The sequence below is a fragment of the Mobula hypostoma genome, chromosome 3, assembly GCF_963921235.1.
Source record: "Mobula hypostoma chromosome 3, sMobHyp1.1, whole genome shotgun sequence".
Lineage (NCBI taxonomy): Eukaryota > Metazoa > Chordata > Chondrichthyes > Myliobatiformes > Myliobatidae > Mobula > Mobula hypostoma.
Genome location: NC_086099.1, coordinates 166,831,015 through 166,852,001, shown reverse-complemented (window position 1 = coordinate 166,852,001; position 20,987 = coordinate 166,831,015). Strand labels below are relative to the sequence as shown.

Sequence of the window (20,987 nt, the reverse complement as noted above, 5' to 3'; positions counted from 1 at the left end):
GTTAAAGTATGCTCCCTTGCAGTGTGCGTCGCAATTTGAGAAATTAAATACTGTACATAAACATAGTGAGGATTTACTGCAGTCTCCAAAGCTCAAACTGCCCAAACTGTTCAATGATCAAATCCCCACCAGATACTAGCAGAAACTATCCAACTATAAACATCTGTGGGGAGACAAGAGTGGAACTGGACTGCTTAAATTAAACTGAGTTATTATGAAACGTCGCAACACCGTCAGATTTCTGCTCTTAGCATAATTCCATGTTTTAATTGTAACATAGTGAGGCTATATTCGGCTATGGGGAAAATGATTGTGAGATTTAATCATTAACTTGAGGTAAACCATTGTGAATCCCCTCTCCATGTTTGAACCACGGGCGTTAAGAGCTTCTTCGTGATTCAAGATGGCGTCAAGCAGCTGCGCGCGACAGGTCAACAGTTAAAGTGAGCGGCCCGAGGCCCTACCACCGCGCGCTTCCTAGGGGGGTACAGTGAAAGTACACAAACTTCTACATTGGCGACTTTGGTTTGATATTGCGGTGGATCTGATTTCAGTGTAATTGTTATTGTTTTTAGACTTGTGATCATTTACCAAAAAAAGGAATGAATATTTATTGTATTCAGATGATTTGGTCAATGGCCCTCAGCAACCCCCCTCCCCTGCTTTTTAAAGAATGGTTGGAGCTGGGTATAAATAACGGGCGCGGCGGCGCGGCGCGGCGCGTGTTGTCTCCGCTCGGTGGTTGTGGAGAGGCGGTTGGTTCTGGGCAAAATGGCTGAAATGGTAAAAGCACGAAGACCCCGAAAACAAATTATAATTATTCTCCGTATTCTGGCTTTAAGGGGGTGATTTTAATTAACTTTCGACAACGTAAATATAGAAACTTTCTTCACGTGTTATGTGTCTTAAAGGACTTCTAGTACTTCTGACTTTACCAAGTTTATATAAAGCGTCGACGATTTTTTCTTTGCTCTTTGAGATCTTAGTAATTTGTTCTTTAAATTCGCGTAGTTTTGAAAACTTGTTTTCTTAATATATACTGGCTACCTTTTGAATGAAGATAAATCATCCAATGATAGAATGTATTTTTAGCTGCTGTTTTAAGAAATCTGGTAATACGTTTAAACGATGGCCTAATGGTGTCTGAGAGGACGGGTAGGCTGGAGCAGGAGCAGGAGCGGGAGATGACCTGAAGTTTTTGATAGAGATGATTGTATGGATAGTGCATAGCTGTTTATCATCTTCCAGCATTTTATAGACATTGAAATCGAAAGGTAGCATTAGGTTTCTTTTTGCTTTGATCGAAGGAAGAGAAAATGGAGAACATTTTGTTTTTCGGGAATTTCTAAAATGAAGTTCATGCTGACATTGGATGAGGAGTGGTTAAATGGATAGAAAAGGAGCTGAATAAATGCTTGCTTTCAGTTTGAGAAGTTATGAATAGTTGGGTACTGCAGTTTGAAATCAAGATCAGTGCTGTTGTCAATCTGTAGAGATGGTTTCAGTAAGGTAGCACAATGGAAGAAGATTTAAGCCTTCAAGGCGTTACAAATAACTGAGTGAGAGATGACAGATGGAATATAGAAGAAAAAGGTCTTCAATGATTTAAAAAAGTGCTGTATCTGTTTTCAGTATTACGATAAATGTCGGTGTTCAGAGTAATCTGGTCTTGCACAGGAATTGCTGGAAGTTTATGTGTTTGTGAAAATTAGGAAGGTAATATGTTGATATTTATTACATAATATAAATGCAGATGTGGATGTTGTGATAAAACCATACTCAAGTGATTATGCACAGATCTGGTCTCCCTATCTAAGAAAGAATGTGTGTGATCGAGTGCATCATAGTTCACCAGGTTACTGAATGAGTAGGATGTTGGTGGGGCAACTGTTCTGTGAAAAAGAACTAATCAAGCTGTCTCTGTTACCCGGAATTTTGAAGAATGAGATCTCTCCAAAATAAAATTGTTTGGTGCCTGACAATGGTAGTGTAGTGGGTAGAGCAATGCTATTCCAGCTTGGGGTGTTAGAGTTTGAAGTTTAAATCTGATGCCATCTGCAAGAAGTTGATGATGTTCTTGTGAGTGTGTGGGTTTCCTCTGGATGCTCTGGTTTTCTCCTGCTTTCTAAAGATGAATAGGTTAGTACACTAATTGATCATGGTAAATTGTCCTGTGATTAGGCTTAGTTTAAATACATAGATTTCTGCACAGTGTGGCTTGCTGGACTGTACGGCCTGCTCCATATTGTATTTCTAAATGAAAATAAATGCAGGGATGCTGTTTCCTGTCTCAGATACCTCAGACTGGTGTCACATTCCTGAAATATTGATTTGGTTATTAAGGACTGAAATCCAAAGAAATTACCCAGATGGAAATGAATCCTTAAAAATCTCCACCCAAGGACTCTGCTGTTGAGTATATTTAAATTGAGTTCATGGGTTTTTGGATTTTAAAAGAATCAAAAGGTAGCGGAAAAATGGTGCAGGGGTAAAGTGGTATGCTTAAGATGTTACATTCCAAAGTAGAATATCTTTGAATATTAGTAAGGCACTAACTAGGTGGTTCAAAAGGTTCAAATGGCAGAGTAAATTGGTAAATTTAGATGGGCTTTGCTATGGTTGTCAATATAGGTGTGAGGGTAGAATGTCTTAGAAACAATCTTCTAAAGATCAATTTTATAAAAGGAAAGGCCATCTGGTCTTGCGTTTTAAAGATCAAGTTGAGAAATCTTTGGTTTGTTTTGGAGAAAAGCAGTTTAGAAAGGCTAGGGGAGGTAATAAGGTGGTTTGCAATGACAGCAGATCAGTTTGTTGGAGGTGATGTTAGGAGTCCTTTGGTTGAAGAGGAAAAATCAAGTTTTGATTTTTGAATACACTGGAGTGTCAGTGTACTCCTAGAGATCCTGGAATTTTATAGTTAATTATGGCAATTTTCCATATGCTGCCTGCATTGGGTTTCTTGAAAGGGCTACACACACACAGAAGGCTAGAGGAACTCAGCAGGCCAGGCAGCATCTATGGAAAAAAGCACAGTCGATGTTTCATGCCAAAACATCAACATTTGCTTTTTTCCATAGATGCTGTCTGGCCTGCTGAATTCCTCCAGCGTTTTGTGTGTGTTGCTAGATTTTCACCATCTACAGATTTTCTCTTGTTTATTTCTTGAAAGGGCTCATTAATTAAGAAATCTTGTTGCTCATGTTCCTGCAATTTTTTTTCATTTATTACCTAATGATAAATGTACTTCATTTACTTGAGTCTTTGTCCTTGAATCTGTCACTTCTGACTACTGCATGTACTTGTATCAGATTCTTCCTGCACTCCCTCCCCCAAGCCAAACTAAACTCTGCAGATGTATTCTGTCCTTGTAATTGACATGTTCTAGTCCAACAACACAAAACATCCTTGTGAGCCCCCTCCTCGTCCTCTGGTCCAATCTCATCTTTTTTGTAGTGTGGAGACATTAAACCACAGGAGTACTGAGAGCAGTTAATGTTTTATAAAGCTTCATATCATAACCTTTCCATTGTATTCTGTGCCCTGGCAAGCATCTTCTTTACTTAATAACCTTCCCTTCCCTTGGTGTTGCCTTGAGGGGTTTTTAAATTCAAATATTTCCTAGGGTGCTCTCATGCTTTGCGGGATCTCTTGATTCAGTTAGTCATCCCAAATTAATCACCTTGCAATTATTTACAATTGCTCTGCCCATTTTAGTAACTAATCAATATTGTCCTGTAGCCTAAGAATCTCCACCCCACTGTTAACACAACATGTATTATGTATCATGTTCTATTAGCAAATTGATATTGAAAAGTATACTGGCAGTATAGGTCAGGGATCAAAGAACTTAAATTGTGCCTTTGATTTCATATGTAAAGCTGTTGAGAGTGTCAGTTATCTGTAATAGTCTTGAAATAGTTATGGCATTATGCCTCTTAAAACATTTTTTGTGGTGCACTTTTTTGTGATTTTTTTTATATAACAGAACACAAGTTATATATGACACATGTTATATAGTTATATAACAGAACACAAGTTTAGGGTGAAGTGAGGAAAGTTTAGTGGAGATGTCAGGGATTGGATTTTTACATAGAGTCGTGGGTGCCTGAAGCCCACTGCTGGGAGTGGTGGTAGAGCTGATAGAATAAGGACACTTTAGAGACTCTTGGACACATTGATGTAAGAAAAATGAAGGGTTATGAGCTGTGTAGGAGTATAGGGTTAACACACACAAAATGCTGGAGGAACTCAGCATTTATTTCTTCCTCCCCTTCCCCTATCTTCTTACTCTGACTTGCCACCTTTTGTTTTCTCCAGTTCTGAAGAAGAGTCTTGCCCCTAAACGTCAACTGTACTTTTTCCATAGATGCTGCCTGGCCTGCTGTTCCTCCAGCATTTTGTGTGTTGCTTGGATTTCCGGCATCTGAAGATTTTCTCTTGTTTGGAGTTTAGGGTTAGATTAATTGTGGAGTAGTTTTATATAGGATGTCACAACATTCTGCTGACTTTTAAACTGTGTACCGTTCTCTTCTGTTCTAGGTAAATGGAAAGGTTACATTGATTTATTTTGCTACAATCTTCAGAAGAAATCATGTTAATGGATTTGGTATTAATGGCAATAGAACTTCATGATCAATGTGAATTCAGCTTAGGTTTTTTTAGCAAAGCTAGTATTCAATTATCAGTAGCAAGTGAAAATCTGTCAATGCTGGAAATCCAGGCAACAGACAGAGACACACGGAGAGACACGGAGCAACTCAGCAAGCCAGGCAGCATTCAGGGAAAAAAAAGTAAACAGTTGATGTTTTGGACTGAGACTCTTCATCAGAGCTGGAGAAAAAAGATGGGAAGTCAGTAAGAAGATGGAGGCAGGGAGGAAGAAATACAAGGTGATAGATGAAACTGGGAGGGGTAAAGTTAAGAGCTGGGAAGTCAATTGCTGAAAGAGGTAAAGGGCTGGAGAAGGAGGAATCTAATAGAGGGCAGGTGGCCTTAGAAGAAAGGGAAGGGGGAGGGGCACCAGAGGGAGGTGATGGACAGGTAAGCTGATAAAGGGAGAGAGGGAAATGGGAATGGTGAGGTGGTGGGGTCATTACTGGAAGTTTGAGAGAACGTTCATGCCATCAGGTTGGAGGCTACCCAGATGGAATACAATGTGTTGATCCTCCAACCTGAGTGGAGCCTCATTGAAGCAGTAGAGGAGTCCATGGATTGACATGTTGGAATGTGAATTACGATTAAAATGGTGGTTACTTTTTCTGGTAGGTACTCGGCAAAGTGATCCCCCAAACAATGTCAGGTCTCACGGAATTACAAGAAGATACACCCGGAGCACTGGATACAATAGATGACCCAACAGACTCTCAGGTGAAGTGTTGCCTCACCTGGAAGGACTGTTTGGAGCCCTGAATGGTACAGAGGAAGGTGGTGTAGGAGCAGGTGTAGCATTTGTTCTGCATGTTAGGATGAGTGCCAGGAGGGAGATCAGTGGGAAGGGATGAATGGGCAGGGTCTTTAATTTACCCCTCCCCCCAGTTTCACCTGTCACCTACTGCCTTGTATTTCTTCCTCCCTTCTCTCCACCTACTTATTCTGACTTCCCATCTTTTTTTCTCCAGATCTAATGAAGGGTCTTGGCCTGAAACATTGACTGTTTGCTCCTTTCCTTAGATGCTGCCTGGCCTGCTGTGTTCCTCCAGCATTTTGTGTGTTAATTTGATTATCAGTTCCTCCTTTTCCCTCACTTTTTTTTATTCTAGCATCTTCCCCCTTCCTTTCCAGTTCTGATGAAGGGGCTCAGCCTGAAATGTTGAGTATTTATTTCCATAGATGTGTCTCGACTTGCTGAGTTCCTCCAGCATTTTGTGTTGCTTGAATTTCCAGCATCTGCTGACTTGTGTTTGGTTGGGGTTATAGGTTTAGGGTAAAAGCTAAATCTGAATCAAGTCAAGGGAATCTGAGGGGAACTACTTCACTCCGTGGTACGAGCGTGGAACAAACTGTCAGTGGAAGTGGTAGATGTTGGTTTAATTGTAACATTTAAGAGAAATCTGGATCAGTACACAGATGAGAGAGGTATTGAGGGCTGTGGTCTTAAGTGCAGGTAGATGAGACTACGCAGAAAATCAGTGTGGCAGGTCTTAATGGGCCAAAAAGACTTCCTGTGCTGTAGTACTCCGTTATGTTGAAATTTGAGTGGCAGCAACCACTTGCAATGATGTTATTTGTGCATCATACAGTGAAACTTGCTGTTGACTAGCCTGAAGAACCAGAGGATATTTAATGAAGCAAGGAGAAAGATTTGAGATTTACTGAGCGACCAAGGTGGCAAAGATCAGCATAAAATAACAAGGTAAAGGAAACTGTGTATTTGCAAGAGTCGTTATTGGAGAGAGATGATATTCAATATTGATGTAGCACAAGAGATCAGATGATTGGGTAGGGCAGAAGCTAGCATACATTAACTTAGAAACATAGAAAACCTACAGCACAATACAAGCCCTTTGGCCTACAATGCTGTGCTGAACATATTCATACTTTCAAAATTACCTAGGGCTACCCAAGGCCCTCTATTTTTCTAAGCTCCATGGACCTATTCAGGAGTATCTTAAAAGACCCGAATGTATCCGCCTCCACCACCATCACCAGCAGCCCATTCCACTCACTCACCACTCTGCGTGTTTTTTTTCAAAAAAAAAACGACTACTTGCCCCTGATATCTCCTTTGTACCTACTTCAAAGCACCTTAAAACTGTTAGCCATTTCAACCCTGGGGAAAAGCCTCTTTCTATCCACATGATCAATGCCTCTCATCATCTTGTACACCTCTGTCGGGTCACCTCTCATCCTCCGTTGCTCCAAGGAGAAAAGGCCGAGTTCAGTCAACCTGTCCTCATAAGGCATGCTCTCCAATCCAGACAGCATCCTTATAAATCTCCTCTGCACCCTTTCTATAGTTTTCACATCATTCCTGTAGTGAAGTGACCAGAACTGAGCACAGTACTCCACAAGTGGGGTCTGACCAGGGTCCTATGTAACTGTAACATTACTTCCCTGCTCTTGAACTCAATTCCATGGTTGATGAAGGCCAATGCACCATATGCCGCCTTAACCCCACAGTCAACCTGTGCAGCAGTTTTGAGTGTCCTATGGACTTCGACCCCAAGATCCTTCTGATCCTCCACACTGCCAAGAGTCTTACCATTAATACTATATTCTGCCATCATATTTGATCTACCAAAATGAACCACTTCACACTTATCTGGGTTAAACTCCATCTGCCACTTCTCAGCCCAGTTTGGCATCCTATGGATATCCTGCTGTAACCTCTGACAGCCCTCCACACTATCCACAACACCCTCAACCTTTGTGTCATCAGCAAATTTACTAATCCATCCTTCTACTTCCTCATCCAGGCCATTTATAAAAATCACGAAGAGAAGGTGTCCCAGAGCAGATTCCTGAGGCACACCACTGGTCACTGACCTCCATGCTGAATATGACCCGTCTACAACTGCCCTTTGCCTTCTGCGGGCAAGCCAAATCTGGATCCACAAAGCAAGGTCTCCTTGGATCCCATGCCTCCTTACTTTCTCAATAAGCCTTGCATGGGGTACCTTATCAAATGTCTTGCTAAAATCCATATACACTACATCTTCTGCTCTACCTTCATCAACATGTTTAGTCACATCCTCAAAAAATTCAAACAGGCTCGTAAGGGACAACCTGCCTTTGAGAAAGCCATGCTGGTTATTCTAAATCATATTGAGCCTCCCCAAATGTTCATAAATCCTGCCTCTCAAGATCTTTTCCATCAACTTACCAACCACTGAAGTAAGACTTACTGGTCTATAACTTGCTGGGCTATCTCTACTTCCTTTCTTGAATAAGGGAGCAACATCTGCAATCCTCCAATCCTCTGGAATCTCTCCCATCCCCATTGATGATGCAAGTATCATCGCCAGAAGCTCAGCAATCTCCTCCTTCACCTCCTACAGTAGTTTGGTGTACATCTCGTCTGGTCCTGGAGACTTATCCAACAGTGCCTTTCCAAACGCTGCAGCACATCCTCTTTCCTAATGTCTATATGCTCAAGCTTTTCAATCCGCTGTAAGTCATCCCTATAATCAGCAAAATCACTTCAGGCTGGCATGTTACATGCATCCTTTTGATTCTGCAGACAGTGTGGATTGGAAATGCCTTCAGTCTTGTATTAAATTGGAAGTTAGTTTCACAACCAATCTTGTTGACAGAAGTAGTAGAGGAATGGACAGAGTTGTCCATTGGAATGGAGGAGTATAATTGTCATTCAACTGAACTTCCCTTCTTACAGTTGATTGCCCATAACAGTGGGTCTTGGTAACATGGGGAGGAGTTTTTATTTATCGATACAGCACAGTGAACAAGTCTGTGTCTCCTTTTAGCTGAAGGAGCCTGTGCTATCTAATTACATAATGAATCTAACTATACGTCTTTGGAATGTAGGTGGAAGCCAGAGTACCTGGAGGGAATCCACATAGTTAGGGGAGAAGGTACCAATGCCTTGCAGTCAGTAGTGGGAAATGAACCCAGGTAGCTCGTGCTATAATAGCATTATGGTAATCTGAAAGCTACTGAGTTGCTGCAATTTGTGATAAAATTATTAGCGACATACACAAAATGCTTGTGAAACTCAGCGAGTCAGACAGCACCTATGGAAATGAATAAATAGTTGACATTTTGGGCTGAGACCGTTCATCAAGACTGGAAAGGAAGGAGAAAGAAGCCAGAATGAGAAGATGGGGTAGTGGGAGGAGGACAAGCTAGAAGGTGATGGGTAAAGCCAAATGGTTGGGGGTAATGAAGTAAGAAGCTGGGAGGTGACATGGAAAAGGCAAAGGGCTAGAGAAGAAGAAATCTGATAGAGAAGAGTAGATCATGCAAGAAAGGGGTGGAGGAAGGTGATACAGGTGAGGAGAAGAGGTAAGTAGCCAGAGTGGGTGGACAGAAGAGTGAAAGGGGAGGGGAAAATCTGAAGTGGGAGAAATTGCTGATAATACCATCAGGTTGGAGGTTACCTTGACTGAATGAGATGTTGCTCCTTGAACCTGGGAGCGTCCTCATCGTGGCTGAAGAGTGACACCTTCTTTCTCCCACGATCCACTTTCCTATCAGATTACTCCTTTCTCTAGTCATTTGCCTTTTCCACCTATCACCTCCCAGCTTCTTTCTTCATCTCCCTCCCCCTCCCCCACCCAGCTGGCTTCATCTATTACCTAGCTTGTCGTCCTCCCACCTCCTTATTCTGCTTCTTTCCCCTTTTCAGTGCTGAAGAAGAGTTTCGGTCTGAAACCCAACTGTTTATTCATTTCCATAGATGCTGCCTGACTTGCTGAGTTCCGCCAGCATTTTGTGTATATTGCTCTTGATTTCCAGCATCCGCAGGATCTCTGTGGTTTTGATATTATTAGGTTCCTCAGAACAGAATTCTAGGTTTTAAATGATAAGGAGTGAAAAACGCTTCCATAATGCAACTAAGAGACTTGAAAGTGATATTTTTCTTGTTTGTTTTCCTGATATTAAAGGCTGTGAATTTGAGTAAAGTTCATCAACATGATTCAGTGAATCCCTAAATGGTATTCACTGCAGCCTAAAAGGGGAATTGGGGAATATTATAGATTTGTGGATTGGGTACCAATCAGACTACTTTATCTAGATTTATTGAGTTTATTTTACAAGTGTTAAATTTAGTGATGCACTAAGTCATTAGTGGTAGAGTATTTGAGTAAGGTAATGTTACTTGTGCCAATTATCCAGCTTCTGACCTTCATGAATAGTGGTGACCCCAGCATGTTTTGTATGGAGTTACATGATGGTAATTTAATTGAACATCAGTAAGGAAGAAGTCCATCAATAAGGTCTTGCTGCACCTCTTCCCTTCACCTGTCTGTACTAGTTATTTCCTCCTCTCCAGGCCATGTGAGGAGTCTTGATACAAATAGCGACTGTTCATTTCCTTCCATTGATACCACCTGACTTGCTAAGTTCTTCCACTGCTTTCTTTCTGTGTTACGCCGGATTCACCAGAATGTTGCCTGGATTGAACTTCAACCTGAGAAAGTGATTTGGCTGGGTTTGTTTTTACTGTAAGGAAGGCTGCGGGTGAATCTGGTAGAGCTATATAAAATTACAAGGTGCATAGATAATGTAAAAATTTTCCCCTCAAATGTCAGACTAAAGGATGGGAGACTTGGAGGGGATCTGAGGAAGATTTTATTTTTCACTCATAGGGTGGTTGAAATCTGGACTACACTCAGGGATTGAGGAGGCAGGTACACTTGTATTTAATTGCTAGTATAGGTAAGTATTTGAAGCATTGTAGCATATAATGCCATGGGGTTTGAGTTGAGAAAAGGAATTATTGGTAAATGTTTGATTTGCAGCTGCAGCGTTGATGGGCCAAAGGGCCTGTTTCCATTTTTTACTGACTCCATAAATATTAAAATTATGAAGCAAAGTGAACTCTTAAGAATATGTAAGCTCAGATTTATTTCTGGCAAATCCTGAGTGCTGTTTTAAAAGGCAAGTGAGATGTGCAGCTTTAAAGAAGCACACAGGTACAGAGCAAGGAAGTTATATTAACTTGTCTAAAACAGTAGACCCCAGATGTTGTATAGAGGAATTATATGCAGAATTAAAAGGGCTAAAACCCAACTGACTTATTGGCAGTTTGACAAGTCGTGCTGTGAGACTAATGTATGAACAAAGAAGTGTTTGTTGCATGAGAAACTGCACTGTGTACCCTTATCAGTATGTATGTGATAACGAATGTTTTTAACAGCAGCTCAGACCATACTCGGATCACCTGGGTTGCAGATTTTCCCAAGCTCTGTGAGTGGGGACTCTGTAGTTCAACTGAACAGCGCAAGCTTGCTAATAAACAGTATGTAATTTTAAGTAAGCTGTGTTTGACGATTATTCCCTGGGTTTGAACCTGAAGGCCTCAAGTAGAGTGTCAGATGAACAGTTTTGCAGTCTATATTGTTTTCTCCACCTCTTTGGCTTGCAAGGTGCAGAAAAGATACAAGACAAGATTTTGTCGAGCAACAAATTGAGGTGTTCATTGCTATGCATTATTTACTTTTCTATATGACAGAATTTTAAAAACATGATTTGCATAAGAAATTTTAATCTTTTCTCTTTGAAGTTGCTACCACATTTAATAGGATGCATTAATAATAGTATTGAAGGCATTGATATTGAAGTGTATGTTGAGCAAATAATATTGAATTGGACTATATATAAGCTTTACTCTGCAAACTTGTAACTGCTGCACCCAAGTAGTAATGGCGACAATGAGAGAAATAATTCATTGGTTTGGGATGTTCTGAGGTTGATTATTTGTTTTTCATAATCTTTTTGGATAAAGGAGACTTGTAATGCTAATTGTACCAAATGTGTTTTGCCAAGTTTTAATTTTAATTGTAGCTTGTGTTTTTCTGGATAAACTTTTAGAAACAATGAACTGTATCTGATTCAAAACTATTGCTTTTTAATAATAATTCGATTACTTTTGTAGAACTCCCCTTCTTGCATCTTCAGTATGAAGATGATTGTAAAGTTCCAGTTTTACTTTTAACAAACTGCAACCATAAATAAATTTTTGAAGTACGGCTAGCTAATCATTTGCCAATATTTTCAGAACATCTTGCGGCACTTAACTGAATTTGTTCTATGTAGCTTAAAAACTAATGAAATTTTAAAGTATTTGCAGCCAGTAATGAGTTTTAAATACTAACGTACATCAATGCCAATCTGTGCAGAACATTGCATAGTTGCGTAAGAGCAGCCACATCCCTCAATTTGAAGGTACTTATTGTTCAAGCTTTCAGGTGGGAGTGCATCATTCTAATGATTGTTGAATTGCTAGTAACAATTGGGGAGAAAAGGTTACTAGTCTGTTTCAACTATTTATCCAACTTTCATGACACTTGTTTTGTAGCTAATATTTAAGTGTAAAAGCTAAGCTTTTATTAATGCTCTGGTTTTCTTTGGTACTGTGCTAAAACATTTAGAGTATTATTTGCCATTTTAGTTAATTACAATTCCTTAGCAGTCTATTAAACAGTATCTCACTTCTCCCCATAATGCTGCAGGAGCCAGCAGATCAGTCCCACTATAGATTCCCAACTACAGGAAACATCCTCTCCACATCCACTTTATCCAGGACTTAAAATATTAGATGGGTTGACTGTTATTTGCCATTTTAGTTAATTACAATTCCTTATCAGTCCATTAAGCAGTATCTGGCCCCTCATTCTTCTAAACTCCAATGAGTGCAGGCCCAGAGCTATCAAATGCTCCTTGTGTTAACCCTTTCATCCTCGGGATAATTCTCGTGGACGACCTCTGGACCCTTTCCAAAGCCAGCACAAGGAGCCCAAAGCTGTTCACAGTACTCAGTCTGACCATGCCTTATAAAGCCTCAACATTACATCTTGCTTTTGTATTCTAGTCCTCTCACAATGAATGCAAACATTGCATTTGCCTTCCTTATCACCAACTGAACTTGCAAGTTAATCTTTAGGGAATCCTGCACAAGGGCTCAAGTCCCTTTGCAGTTCTGAGTTTTGAACTTTCTCCCCACTTCGAATAAAGGTATGGATTATATTGTATTTGCCAAAGTGCATAATAATGAACTTCCCTACATGATATTTTTTAAGTGACTTCTTTGCCCATTCCACTGATCTGTCCAAGTCCTCCTTCAGCATCCTTGCTTCCTCAGCACTACCTGTCCCCTTTATCTTCTTTGTATTTTCCGCAAACTTGGCTGTGAAGCAATTAATTCCTTCATCCAAATCATTAACATACAACGTGATCCCAAAACTGACCCCTGAAGCACACCAGCAGTCAATTAAAAAAGGCTCCCTTCATTCCCACTTTTTTCCTCTTGCCAATCAGCCAGTGCTCTATTCATTTTGGTATCTTTCCTGTAATATGATGGGCTCTTGTTAAGCAGCCTTGTGTGGCACTTTGTCAGAGACCTTCTAAAAATCCAGATAAACATTCACTGTTTAGATGCCTGTTTATTCGTCAAGGAATTCTAATGGATTTTTTAGGCAAGAATTCCCCATTAGAACAGTATGCTGACTTTGGCCTATTTTATCATGTGCCTCCAAATACCCTGAAACCTCAACTTTAATAATGGACTCCCGATATCTTTGCAATCACTGAGGTCAGGCTAACTGACCTATATTTCCCTTTCTTCTGCTTCCCTCATTTCTTAAAGAGTGGAGTAACATGCTGTTTTCCAGTCCTTGGGAACCATTCCAGAATCTAGTAATTCTTGAAAGATCATTAATGTCTCCACAATGTCTTCAGTTACCTCTTTTAGAACCCTCCTATGTAGTCCATCTGGTCCAGGTAACTTGACTACATTCAGACTTTTCTGCTTAAGCATCTTCTCATTAGTATTATCAATGACACTCACTTCTGCCCCTGACATTCTCACATTTCTGGCATTCTGCTAGTATCTTCCACAGTGAAGGTTGACTTAAAATACTTAAGTTCCTCCTCCATTTCTTTGTCTCCATTACAACATCTCCAGCGGTCTGATACCCATTCTCATCTCTTTTATTCTTTACATATCTGGAAAAACTTTGTATCTCTTACGTTATTGGCTTTATTATTTATTATCTTGTTATGTTATTTCACGTCTTCTCTCTTTATGGCTTTTTAGTTGCATTCTGTTGGTTTTAAAAGCTTTCCAATTCTTTACCTTCCCACTGATTTTTGCTATATTTTACACCCTCTCTTTTGCTTGCTGTCTTTGATTTCTCTTGTCAGCCATGGTTGCCTCATTGTCCTTTCAGAATACTTCAACTTTGAGGTGCATCTTTCCTGTGCCTTTTGAGTTTCTACCAGAAACAATAACCATTGCTATCCTAGCATCATCCCTGCTCATGTACCCTTCCAGTCAACTTTGGCCAATTCCTCTCTCATGCCTCTAATTTCCTTTACTCCACTGTAATACTGATACATCTGATTTTAGCCTCTCTCCCTCAAACCTCAGGATGAATTCTATAATATTATAATGTCTCCTAAGGGTTATTCTACCTTAAGCTCCCTGATCAAATTTGGTCTTCACATAACACCAATCCAGAATTGCTATTTCCATAGTGTGCTCAAACACAAACTTTTCTTAAAAAGCCATCTCGTAGGCATTCTGCAGATTCCTTCTTGAGCTCCCGCTCCAACTGGATTTTCGCAATTTACTTGCACATTGAAATTTTCATGATTATTACAACATTGCCCTTTTGACGTGCCCTTTCCATCTCCCTTTGTAATTTATAGCCCATGTACTGGCTGCTGTTCAGAGATTTGTATACAGCTCCCTTCAGGATCTTTTTACCCTTTCTGTTTCTTAACTCTTCCCCACAAGGATTTTGCATCTTCCAGTCCTATGTCACTTCTTTCCAAGGATTTGATTTCATTTTTTAGCAACAGCTGTGGCACCCTCTCTGTCCACCCATCTGTCCTTTCAATACAATGTGTAACCTTGGATGTGAAGCTCCCATCTATTTATTTACTTCCAGCTACAACTCGATGCCCACACCATACCTGCCAATCTTAAACTGCTCCGCGAGATCTTGTGTCTTATTCAGTATAGTGTATGCATTCAAGTATAACATGTTCGGTCCTATATTAATCACTTTTTTGATTTTGACCCCCTGTTACACTTTAATTCATCCCACTGACCGCAATTTTACCCTGTCATCTGCCTGTCCTTCCTCACAGTATCACTACACACTGCATCTAGTTGTAAACCAATTGCCCCATCCTCAGCCTGATGATTTCACATCCCCCTTTAACCCCTCCCCAACTGCTCTAGCAAATCTGCCTGCAAAGATATTGGTCCCCATCGGGTTCAGGTGTAATCCATCGTTTTTCTACAGGTCATACCTTCCCCAAAAGAGATCTCAGTTATCCAGAAATTTGAAACCTTGCCTCCACGCCAATTTTTAAGCCACACCTTCATCTACCAAATCATTTTATTCTTGCCTTCACAGGCATGTGCACAGGCCACAATCCTGAGATTAGTAACCGGGTGTCCTGCATTTCAGTTTTCTGCCTAACTTGCTATATTCTGTCTTCAAGACCTGATCCCTTTTCTTACCTATGTTTTTGACCCCAATATAAATTATGACTTCAGGTAGTTCACTCTTCCCTCTTTAGAATGCTGTGAACCTGATCCGAGACCATTTCTGACTGGCACCTGGAAGGCAACATACCATCTGTATGTCTCTTTTACGTCCACAGAATCTGCTTTCTGCTCTTCTAATTATGGAATCCACTTTTGTTACCACACTCCTCACCCCTTCCCTTCCGAGCCACCGAACCAGACTGTGTGCCAGAGACCTGCTTGCAGCAGCTACTTCTTAGTAGATTGTTCTCCTCCTCCCCGCAACAGTATCCAAAGCCATATAGTTATTATTGAGGGAAACAGCCACAGGGGTACTCTACAATGGCTGCCTGTTCCCTTTCCCTCTACTGACAGTCACCCAGGTACCTGCCTCCTGCAATTCAGGGATGATTACCTGACTAGCTCCTATCACCATCTCATTTTGCTCATATGAGCCGAAGGTCATTCTGTTGCATCTCTAGTTCCTTAACGTGGTCACTAAGGAGCTGCAGCTCGACGCACTTCATTTGTTCATTTACAGTTGGCCAAGTAAATACGGCAGCAGACACTGGATGAATTCTGTATTGATGACTGAGGAACTAATACAGTTGTATCGTACTTTAGTAGTATTGGTAATGTCCTAACTTGTTCTGTATTTCATTTAAGTACGTAATTTTTTACTCAGTTTTCTTCTGTATCTTTTTGAAACTTTAGTTAATTGGGGCAGCCACTTGGGCCAAAATGTACAGGTCCTGATGTGTCCTAATTAACTGGAATCCACTATTTGCTTTTTGAGTGTGGTGGGGGAAAGATTGGAGGATGAGGTGGGGTAGGTGAAGGGGATGGGGTGAGAAAACTTAAACTCTGGCAAGTATTTTGAACACAACAGTATTTTGATTTCTGGGGTATATTTACAACTTTTAAAATTTGTTTTTTGTTCACATGCTCTGCATTATTCTCTGATAATTAAATTTGCAGAAACATATTGAATGGCTTGGGCATCAGCATTAAAACTAAACTCTTTCCTCACTTTCATGATATTTGAATGTAACAGGTATACTTGGGTTTTGTTTAATTTGTTTATACAATGTGGCTAGTACTATCTAGCACAGGGGTAGGCAACCTATGGCCCACGGGCCAAATCCGGCCCATGAAGGTAGTTTGACCGGCTTGCAAGCAAATATTGAGGTATTATGCTTATCCGGCCCGCGAGCGATTTTTCCTTATTCTGAGTGTTTCACACGGCCACACTGATGGACATGCATGGCGTCTTGTTACACTGGCCCCAGGTTCCGTTTTGTTCCAAACCCAACACTGGTATATACAAATGACGGGATGGCAGACCACCTTATTAATATGTATTAGCTACTCTCCGTGCACGTGCAGGTTTTCAGATGGGATCGTTCAAATTTATAAACAGAAACAGTGTCACTGTATTTTAACAAGAAATTCACATTAAATATCCAGATATTTACATGTGCTACGATAATTGTTGAATAACTCGCATTTTGAAATAAAATCGAAGAAAAAAATTCTAATGGCAATGAATGCAAAACGCAGGAAGGTAGATGCTGAGTGCAGAAAAAGCAGTGAAAATGAAGGAAATACCCTGCTACGAAGCCTCAAAACGTATTGCAGAAAAGATAAAGCCTTTTACAAATGGAGAGTTTGTCAAAAAATGTTTACTGGCAGTGGTGAATATTGTTTGTCCTGAAAAGAAATCTTTATTTGCATCTATCAGCCTGTCAGGAAGAATGATCACACGGTGAGTTGAAGAAATGTCAGCAGATATTAAAAGTTGTTTAAGGGATGCCTGCAACGAATTGCATTTGTTTCCAATTGCGCTTGATGAGAGTACAGACTTGAGAGACATTGCTCAACTTGCAGTGTTTGTGCGAGGAGTGACCTCAACTTTTCAAATTTTTGAAGAGTTGATTCAATTAATTCCTATGAAGGACACGGTTACTGGAGCAGACATTTTTGAAGCTTTGCTGAAAATGATGTCAGAAATGAAACTTAATGTGTCGAAGCTAATTGGCATCACAACTGATAGGGTACCAGCAATGGTGGGACAGAAAAACTAAACTGAGTTCTTTGATTACTAATTGGCATCCTTGGTTAAGCACAAATGATTTTCTAGCATGTGTTATTCATTAAGTTGAGGCAAAACATAACTAGATGTATTTAAATGGATAATTCCCATATTTCAAGTTTTTTATGGCATTTATCTGGCCCACAGTCTGCTCATTAATACGCGATCCGGCCCACAGAGGCAGAAAGGTTGCTGATTCCGGATCTAGCATATCATTTATTGTCAATCTACCTAATCCTTGAAATGAACAGCTTGCTACAGGCTGTGTTGGTCCCCTCTCCAGCAAAGCCTTGTTTTTATGTAAGCTTCCAAACCTTCTTAAATCTCTCCACAGCCTTATCTAGCTCTCTGATATCAGTATGTGTCAGTTTCTCAGAATAGTCAAAAATAAGATGGCATAGCCTATTGCCATACTATTACAGCTGAGGGACATAGGAATTTGGAGTTCAATCCTTGTGTCCTCCAAGGAGTCTTTGTATGACCTCATGGAATGCGTGGGCTATCTCTGGGTGCTCTGATTTCCTCACAAAGTCTAAAGACATACTAGTTAGGTTAATTGGTCATTGTGAATTATCTCAATTTGGTTAGGGCTAATTTGGAGTTGTCGAGGGTTGCTGGGTTACACAGCTTTTAGAGCCAGGAGGGCCTATTTCCTGCTGTATCTCTAAATAAAAAAAAATAAATTTAAGTGCTGTGGAGTCCTTAGCGCCTGGTCTTGTATAACATGTCCGATCACTCTGGTGAGCAGGTCAAATTTATTTGAGTTGATTCTAGATTTCCTTTGTTTATTCAAAGAAAAGTTGTCTTTGGAGGAGATTGCTCAAATTGTTTTTGCAATCATCTTTTGGGATGGTGTGTGAGAGTAGTGGTAAAATGTGACTTGCTGATAAAATAAACCAATTTAGAACACTTACTAATGCTGATAACTGGTGTGGATGAGGTTTACACTAAATGTACACAGTTTCATTTTGATTTTGAGGAATTTGACTTTGGGCTGCATATAGTATATCCAGTTGAGTGGAGGTTCGAGAGTTCCTTGGTTAATCAAGCTTTGTGTTCACAAAGCAAATTTTTATGCACCTAATTTGTTTATAACATCACCCAATTTCTGGCAAAATACTTTGGATTTTTTAAACATTTGATAATTTTGTAACATATAATGTATGTTGCTGTGAGTGTTCCTGGCTCCACCTCCAGCTCATAGGTGGTTGCCAATAAATATTCTTCCTTGAACAGTCTTTGACTGGTTCACTAGGGTGAGTGTGCATTTTTCTTGTATGATGCATTTCATGTTGTCTTTGTAGCAAACATTTTGGTCACTTCGGTGACAATGAAAAGGAGGTGGAGAAGTGACATGATCATTATATGAAATTGAGGCATAGGTAGATAGCTAGAGTTTCCCGTGTTAGAGGTGTCTAAAACTAGAGAACATAAGTTGAAGCTGAAAGGAAAGAAGTTTAATGGGGATCTAAGGGATAATTTTAGAGTAGTTGATATCTGGAATGAGCTGCCAGAGGTGGTGATAGAGGCAGGAGCAGTACAACATTTGAGACATCCAGGCAGATCCTTGAATAAGCAGAACATAGAGGGATTTTGACTAAAGTGAGATTAGTAAAGATGGCATGATGGTTGCATAACATAGTGGACTTGTGAATCTATTTCTGTCAAGTGCAGTTCTGACTCATCTATCCCAAAATGGGTACAAAAGTTTATTTAGTATTTGAAAAAAGTTGATCTTGGCTTAGACTTAACTGTGTGCTATTGCTTTTTAAAAATTTCATTACAATCTCTCATTCCCAAACCTACACTTCAATTAGCTGTAAATTTGAAAATGACACTGGGTGTCCTTGGCAAATACATCGGTAAAATAATATAGCTGGGGCTGAGAGATCCTGAGGGGAACTACAAGTTGCAACCTGCCAACCTGAGAAAAATCCACCTGTTCAGAAAGTGTCTTCGGTCTAACAACTAGTTCTTGGCCCACATTGGTATATTGCCTTTAATTCCATGTGCTCTGTAACTTCGACCAACATACTTAGAACTTAAAATAGGTTGAATTGTTTTCATGTTATTCCTGAACACTTCCTTTTGTTTGCAGTCTGGAAGAATCATTGAATCACAAGATGTCAATCAGGAATTGGACAGCCAGTCTTCAGCATCTGCTGTGAATCGAAGATATGTTTTGCCAAGTGGAAAAATCATGCCAAACACTATTTTTGTTGGTGGAATTGATTTTGAGGTATGTTTTTACTTTGCTAGATTGTGACATTCTTTCATCCCCTCAATTTTAGCACCTCTGTAGCTAAGAGAACAACAGGACTAAAATCTATACCTTCCTTCCACAACTTTTCACTGCTGGAAGAACTTGGTCTAAATATACCAAGCAAAACAACAATTCTTCTATTTGGAATCACTGAGCTTTCCTTTGTTTCGTGATTCTGAAGAAAAGAAGCAAAGTAGACATTCAACAGCAGAGGTAAGGAGGAGGGAGTCTCCGAGAAGCTTTTCAACAAAGGCAAGTTTCATTGAGAGAGTGAATCTGCATCTAGCTAAGGAAGTAAAGGATAGGACAAAATCTGAAGAAAAGACACATTCTGTAGATTAGTAATATGCCAAAAGAAAAGTTAAAATTGGCAACTTCTGAATTACACGAAGGTATGAATATGGAAATAAGAAAGCTCTTGGGTGCAAAGGTTGCAGTGCTGTAAACCTGGTGTGAATTCCCAGTTTAATCTGTTCACTGCTTTAAATGCTTTAAAACAATCTCAGCTGTATAGCTCTGTGTGGAGTGGGCCTCTGAGGAAATGGATGACTACCTGAGATGGTTGTCATAGAGCAGGTTGGAATGAGCATTGCAATCACTCGCACTGAGATCTGTTGCTCAGGACTGCAGGCCAGAATGGTGAATATGGGCCACTAGCAGTTGCTATTTCTGCCATGTGGTCTCATGTAACCTTCCTGTTTGGTGTGATGGAAGCTTCTGTCTACCCATCCATGGCCACGAAACTCTCCTTTGCCTGGAGACCTATCTATAGTAACAACCACCCAGTATTAAGGTTGATGATTAAATGAAGTAAAGAGCACCTGGAGGAATTGTGAAAGTTCCTGAAGATTGCAGGCTTTGAGGTTAACCAGGATTATGATGTCTAAAGTGTGAGGACAGATCTCCTGGTAGGCACCGAAATGTATGGTTTCTTCAAGAAAAATAGTCACATGGCTGGGGTGCGGCAAGGCTAGAAAAAGAAATCTTAAAGGAAACCTGGAGTATGAACGTAGACCATGGGCTTTGTTTCCCTAACACCATTATTATACCCTTTACAAAGAAAAATACTATAAGATATTCTGGTGAAAATTTGTAGGAATTGAGAGAAAATCAAGCTGCTTAGCCTATAACTGCTCTGCATTTGATGTGATTATAGCTGATGTGATTGTAATCTGAACTCCAAATTCTTGTCTACCACTGATAACTATTCACCCCTTTGCTTGGCTATCTGCTTCTATCTTAAAATATTTTAATATTCTGCTTCAATCAAATCTTGGAGAAGATTTCACCGATCTTAAATTAGTGATCTTTTTTATGCAGTGCCCCTGATTCCAGCTTATCCAATAAGAGGGAACATTCTTCATAAGCACCTCTCAAGACCCCCCAGAATCTTGTTCTTGATTTCAAGTTGTTTCACTTTCTAAACTGCTGACTTCAATTATAAACTGCTGGTTTCAAATCTTAACTATACA

The 20,987-nt window shown here is 40.1% G+C and overlaps 1 protein-coding gene across 1 annotated transcript in view; it reads left to right on the top strand.

Moving 5' to 3' along the window:
* The first annotated feature begins 10,806 nt into the window (after positions 1–10,806).
* dazl (deleted in azoospermia-like) overlaps positions 10,807–20,987 on the top strand; it is a 66,455-nt gene continuing 56,274 nt past the window's right edge. The window contains exons 1-2 of the mRNA XM_063042494.1: positions 10,807–10,869; positions 19,351–19,491. Coding sequence (XP_062898564.1) covers positions 10,807–10,869; positions 19,351–19,491 — 204 coding nt within the window. The remainder of the gene's footprint in view (positions 10,870–19,350; positions 19,492–20,987) is intronic.